At 42.2% G+C, this 6,829-nt stretch overlaps 1 protein-coding gene across 1 annotated transcript; it reads left to right on the top strand.

Annotated features, from left to right (window-relative positions):
• Nucleotides 1–2,227: 2,227 nt before the first annotated feature.
• Nucleotides 2,228–6,779, top strand: islr2 (immunoglobulin superfamily containing leucine-rich repeat 2). The gene is made up of 2 exons (XM_031282557.2): nucleotides 2,228–2,686; nucleotides 3,423–6,779. The coding sequence occupies exon 2, from the start codon at nucleotides 3,432–3,434 to the stop codon at nucleotides 5,568–5,570; it is 2,139 nt and encodes a 712-aa protein (XP_031138417.1). The 5' UTR covers nucleotides 2,228–2,686; nucleotides 3,423–3,431; the 3' UTR covers nucleotides 5,571–6,779.
• The last annotated feature ends 50 nt before the right edge of the window (nucleotides 6,780–6,829 follow it).

The following is a 6,829-nucleotide window of genomic DNA, read 5'->3' as shown; positions in this document are numbered from 1 at the left end:
ATACAGAAAATTAACATTATCTAAAACATGAGTTTTTATACTGTATAATTTACTACAAGTACAAGAATTATACAGAATGTGTCTGTAATAACAGTCTTTTGACAGCAGAGGTCACTGTTGTTTAACAGAACTGACTATCAAACCCCAACACACATCCATGGCCCTGTCACTGCCCAGATGTGAGTCGAGCGCAGATGTGAGTCGCGCATGCGTCACTTTGCGACGAGAGCAGATGTGAGTTGGTGATGATGATAAGTAGCCTACAAGATGCTAACAAGAGACTTCTGTAATATCAGTACAGTAAAAATGGACCTACAACAAAATTCGTTGACTGCTGGCTACAAGTTAGCAATCAAACACAACAAAGGCTGTTACTTGTGTGGCCGGGTTGGCTCAGTGGGTAGAGCAGGTGCAGATCTATATTTAGAGGTTTATGCCTCGACGCAGAGGGCCAGGGTTCAACTCCAACCTGTGACGATTTCCCCTCTCTCCCCTTTCTCACCTGTCCTGTCCATTAAAGGCGGAAAGCCCCCAAAAAATAATCTTTAAAAAAAACAAAGGCTGTTACTTGAATGGCATTTTGAGCTAACGTTAGCAATCAAACAATCATAGAACGTTTTTGAAATGATTTCCATCTTCTGTTATTGTATGTAGAGAAAAGTTTATTATTTTATGGATTTCACAAATTTCAGTATGACACGTTATGCCGTAAACCGTTTAAATCTGAGCATGACTAAGCCTCTCAAAATCTGACGAAAATCTTTTAAACTGACCTTTGTCGATCTGAAATGAAGACAGATTCAGCAACTGCATGGCTTATTTCTCGCTTAAAATGTTTTCAGAAACACGTTTCGGTGAACTATTTTAGTAAAATATGAGATCGTATTCTGAATGTGTTGCCAGTAATGGCCGTTAGAAAAATCCAAACTCCGGAAGCAGCAGTCAGATCCATGTGACGCGTTAGTCCAATCAGCTGCCGGTTTTAATTTTTTGGGCGACAATACAGATTAGCGCCGCCTGCTGTTATGGAGACGTATTACGTCTCGTCGCTTTGGCGTGTTCCCAGGTACTTTTTTGACCAACTCGGGGAGACTGATCAGTTCAACTGCCTTTTCTGCCGAGGGTCAGCCGTCTGGTTGGTGTGTAACTGCCTTAACCCTAACACCAAGTCTTAAATAACTAAGGGTAACTACCCTTCTAAAAAAGGGTAACTACCCTTCTGAAAAACAGTAACTACCCTTCTGAAAAACGGTAACTACCCGGTAACTACCCTTCTGAAAAAGGGTAACTACCCTTCTGAAAAAAGGGTAACTACCCTTCTGAAAAACAGTAACTACCCTTCTGAAAAAGGGTAACTAATCATTCGTTACCCTACTGAAAAACAGTAATACCCTTCTGAAAAAGGGTAACTACCCTTCTGAAAAACAGTAACTACCCTTTCAAAAACAGTAACTACCTATTTTTTTGTGTACCTTATTGTAAAGTGTTACCAGAAAGCTAAATATGAACTATAGACTATTAAAATGAAGGACCGCAACCAAGGCAGGGTGTGAGTCTTTAGAGCCATGAAATATTCTCTTAGTAATTAGATAGTGTAGCCTACATTTAGGCCTATGCATTATGGCCAAGTGGTCTGTTTGAACTGACGGAGTTCATACTGCAGAACACCAGACGATGGCAGTATTTTGGCAGCAAACAAGTCTCTTCAGATACTTACACTAATTCATATGACTGAAACATTAAGGAACAATTATGACTAATGATGTTTATTCAAAAAATAGGCTTAAAGTAAAAATCGACCACATAGGTACCTACTGTACATTTAAAACAAACCAGTGGATTACATGTGCGCGTTTGATATATATTTTCGTTTCAAAAGATTAAGAATAACACATTTATGATTTACCTTTAAGCGGTTTCTATTAGCTTTGTATTCCACTTCCGGTTGTAACACATTCACTAAATCTTCCAAATCAATTAAGGCGTCACATAACAATGAAATGCCATCATATTATCTGCACCTGATGTGGTTCAAGATGTTGGGTATTTTCTCGTATTGGACTCCTCTGAATTCAGCCTTTGGTCTTTTTGTTTTGGTTTTGTTGTTGTTGTTATTGTTTTTTATATTAAAGACAATTTCTTAATGCAGCAGTGCTGGAAATTGTGTCTGTAGGCTGTTAGTCGCAGGACAACTTCATTTAAAATCTAACTGCGTTTGGAAACTCTTGTCTAAGTCCTTTAATTAAAGACAATAGGCTGCAGCCAAACCGAATGAGGTCAAAGATTAGGCTTGGGTCGGGGTAGTAAATTAAACATCAGGTCCTAAATTATGAATTTTCTTTGAGGGTGGAGGACCCGGAGCGTCTGTATCTTTAATAGTGAGGAGAGAGATGGGAGAGGCTGCGCGTTCACGGTTCCTTTTCTCGCTTCGCGGCGTCGGGAACGCGCAGTGGATCCCACACTCGCTGGAGGAAAAAAGCGCCTTCGGACCGCAACAGCGACTCACCGGGAAAAATGTTCCCTCCACGGCCCTTTATCAACGCTGTCGATGTCTGCAAAAGTCATGTGAAAGGATCCGCAACCTAAGAGGACTCGAGTTTTTTTCGACCATTAAACTTGTTTCAGAGGATTGGAAACTTCAGGAAGAGATTAATAAAACACAGGAATTGAAGTTAACATTGGACAGGTAAGACGATTCAGTAGTTAATGGGGCAGTTACTATAGACGTAAAAGATGAAAAAAGAAGCATCCAGATCTAAAATAAGGTGAAAAAACATCGCCCTGTGGGCAACTCCGATGAATCACAAGGGCATCTGTTCATGAGTGCAAAAAACTATAGTCTCTATGTAAACTGATAATGGCAATATTGCAATTTAACTCTTGCTAAAAGTATAGTGTTTTTAATTAGCTGCAAAAATCAAAGGTCTGATCACCTTAATGCGCCAGTTATTCCGCACCGGATTGTGGAAACGCGCTCAAAGCAGGAGACCACCTGACCCTGAAATTGCTGAAAATATGACACACAGCATAGGCTATGTGTATATTTGCTTTTATTTATGTGTACGGCTGTCTAAAACTCCTTCAAAAAATCTATGTCGTTTTTGTGTAGTGCATATGGTTGAAGTGCCATACGAAACAAAAGGAAAATTTGCTGATTCTTTAAACCAGATTGCATGACAGCACAGCAGCAGTATTCATCTGGGATGTTTTTGTTTTTTAATGAGTTTGTCATGCAATTTTAAGCTGCATTAAATAGCTTTGATTCCCCTTGAAAAGCATAGCCTACTCAGTGAAAAATGTCTAAATGGATATTAGATCTAAAAGCTTCCACAGTGCATTTTCGCTGGTAATGGACATAATGTTATGTGAATGTCTGATAAAAATTGGACCTAGGGCTGATGTCTGGTAATTGATGCTTGCAGGTGCAGAAAATGGCAAGACAGCTCCTGCAGCTCCTTGTCCTGTGGACTACTGTGGTAGGCATTGTGCAGTGCTGTCCAGAGCTCTGCAGCTGCCAGGATAAATTTGCCCACCAGTTTGCTGATTGTGCTTACAAAGACCTGTTGGTAGTACCTGTGGGTCTCCCCTCCAATGTTACCACCGTGAGCCTTTCTGCCAATAAGATCAAATTTCTGAAAAGTAAAAGCTTCATCAATATCACACAGGTCACCTCTCTCTGGCTGGCCCACAATGAGATAGTTACTATAGAAGCAGACACCTTGGCCCCCCTGATCCATCTCCGCAACCTGGACATCAGCTACAACAAAATTGTGAACTTTCCATGGGAGGATCTGCACAACCTCACAGCCCTGCAGCTCCTGAAAATGAACAACAATGAGATGGTGAACCTTCCAAAGGACGCCTTTGCCACCCTGAAAGACCTGAGGTCGCTGCGCATCAACAACAACAAGTTTACCACCATTGTGCAGGGTACCTTCAGTGCTCTCTCCTCCATGTCCCACCTTCAGATTTTTAACAACCCCTTCACATGCTCCTGCAGCCTGGAGTGGCTGAGGGATTGGATCACGACCACCAAGATTTCTGTCCCCGAGCCAAATTCCATTTTATGTGATGCCCCTGAACACCTGAACGGCACAATGGTTACAGCGATTCCCAAACTGGACTGTAAGGCCCCTACTGTCACAATTACCTATCAGCCCAACATTGAAAACACAGAGCTCTATGAGGGTTTGATGGTCATTTTAAATTGTGAGACAAAAGGGAGCCCCACACCACAGGTCATTTGGGAGGTGACTGCAGGAAATCAGAATTATCTGTTCCCCTTGCCCTCCACTGGCGAGATAAATGATGTGCCAATTAATGATAAAACAACCAACAATCGATTCCTCGTCTTTAGAAACGGCACTCTCATCATCCCTCAATTGAGTAAAAAGGAAGATGGAAATTACAGCTGCTCTGCGGTGAATGATTTAGGTAAGGCAGAGAGCAATGTTAAAGTGGCAATGGCAGCCACCCAAAAACATGGCAGCAACTCAAAGCCCGATTTTACGGTGGACAAGATCCGTCCATCTGTTAAAAAGCCTGCAGAGCCCAAGATTTCCAAAAATAATGTGATCAACTGGACCAAGCCTGACGAAAAGACAAAGGGCAGTCCTGAAGGTTCATTGGACAAAAGTGTCGGGACGGGGCAGGACGGCGGCATTTCAAAGATCCCCACCTTTGCGAGCAAGTGTGGCGTGAGAGAAAGCACTGAACACATCTCCAACCACGCCTTCAATCTGAGCTTGGATGACCTGAAGCAGTACACTTTTGATTTTGGTGTTATTGCATTAGAAGTATCAGAGACGGAGGCCAAAGTGCAGCTGAATCCGCTGCAGCTTCCCAGCAGCAAATCTAACCTTCATCTCAGTCACACTGAAAACCAGGAAACAGTGAATAAAGAGGCCATTGGTCTGTACCAGTCCTCATCCAGTAAGGCCACCCTGGACATGCTCTACCTCTGTGTAAATACAGGTAATGGACACTCCATGGTTCAGTGGTCCAATATAGAGGAGGGTGTTAATGCTTACCGCTTCCATGGTTTACAGCCTGGCACCAATTACACACTTTGTCTCACCTATGGGGGGCAGGACTGCCAAGTCCAAGTAGTCTTCACAACTAGGAAGAAAATCCCCTCCCTGCTTATCATCGTGGTTGTCAGCATTTTCCTATTGGGTCTGGCCACTGTTCCCTTACTGGGGGCCACCTGCTGCCATTTGTTATACAAGTACCATGGGAAGACCTACAAGCTGATCATGAAGGCTCAGAATCCGGATCAGATGGAAAAACAAATGACTGGAGACTTTGATCGCAGGGCGTCTTTTGTGGAGTCAGAGAAAACCTTCGACCCCAGCGAGTTAGGCGAGGGGGAGGGAGATGCCGAGGGAGAGGAAGGAGACGGAGAGGCTGAGGGGAGCGTGGTGACAGAGTCCATCCCCGGATCCTCATCCAAAACCAACCAGGAGGAGTTTGAAATGGGCTCGGAGTACAGTGACAGATTACCGCTGGGAGCAGAGGCAGTCAACATCTCGGAGGAGATCAACGGCAACTACAAGCAGCCAAGCCGCTGAGCTCCACTGACGTCTGCGAGTATACTGTACTTTTTTTTTTTTTTTTTTTACTTTTAAGTAGCCTACATTCAAGCAGGTAACTCAATCACCATTACTTCACGTGAACAAGGTTGGCTTCTCATAAAAACAAAGGTGGATCTTTTAATTTTCTTTACCTCAGAAAGTACTCCGTCAATCACTTGAGATTGTGAATTGATTCACGTGACATTTGTAGTCTACTGTAAAGTTAAAATAAGCAACATAAGTATACAATGCAAGCACAGTTTTCTACAGTTTTATAAGAGCTCAAAACTGTCAGGAAAGCAACAAAATGTTCCCTTTCTGCAGGACAGAGACAGCTATGGGCACAATTGAGCAAACGGCGATGCACGGAGCTCGCCGGAGTTTTGCGTAATTGAAGGCAAAAAACTAACTATATTAAAAAGAAATCACCGTTTTGGAGAGAACAAAAAAGCAAACAAAAAGTGCCATATGTTTTAAAGTAATTTAAAACAAACTGACATCAGGGACCAGTTGCTCTTTCTTAACTGTGTAGTCTGTGTAAGGATGAGAAAAAATCTTACAGTGGCCAATTACCATCTCTTCAGGTGTCGGCACTCCGGCTCAACTTGACTCGTCCAGTCTCAGATTTGGATGATGATATTTGATTAAATGATACTAGATGCAGATATTTGCTTTCGGTGCTGACCTGCCCGCTGTCCTGTGAGTCCAAAAAGGGAAATTTCACTTTCAACTGTGTTGTGCTTAACGAGAAATCCCAGGTTATTTACCAACAAAATGTTGTTTGACGTATTGTAAGGCTTTAAAAATGTGCGACTTTAACCTCTTAATCTACGGGTGTTTGCTATTAGCCTACTCTCGCTTTTTACAATGAACGTGTCCATGGCATGTCACGCGTATTTCCATGTGTGGTTTATATTAGTGTAGGCTAGTCTAGAGGACTTTAGATGTTACTGTCAACCTGTGATGTAAAGCCATGTGAATTGAATTTTTTTTTTTATTCTTTTTTTACGACGGAAAGTTTCTATGAAGCCTCTATTCAAGGGCGCACTGTGTCTGGCGGCTTCACTGTCTTGTAATTGGATGCATATAGTGACTTTTTGTGAACTGTTGTAAAACGAAACGAAAAACAAAACCCGTGACCTTTAAAGATTTTTTGATATCATTTTATGTAAGTGGAATTAATAAAACGTGAAACTATACAGACTATTTTCTGGATTTGTCTTTGACCTTGCGGATTGAGATGTTTCAGGGGGAAA

The sequence above is a fragment of the Sander lucioperca genome, chromosome 7 (genome assembly GCF_008315115.2).
Source record: "Sander lucioperca isolate FBNREF2018 chromosome 7, SLUC_FBN_1.2, whole genome shotgun sequence".
NCBI classification, from domain to species: Eukaryota; Metazoa; Chordata; class Actinopteri; order Perciformes; family Percidae; genus Sander; species Sander lucioperca.
Note: the sequence above shows the minus strand (reverse complement) of the source record. Positions and strands in the feature narration are given on the sequence as shown.

Coding starts and splice junctions, on each gene's coding strand:
- islr2 (XM_031282557.2), top strand. CDS start 3,432: ATGGCAAGACAGCTCCTGCAGCTCCTTGTCCTGTGGACTACTGTGGTA.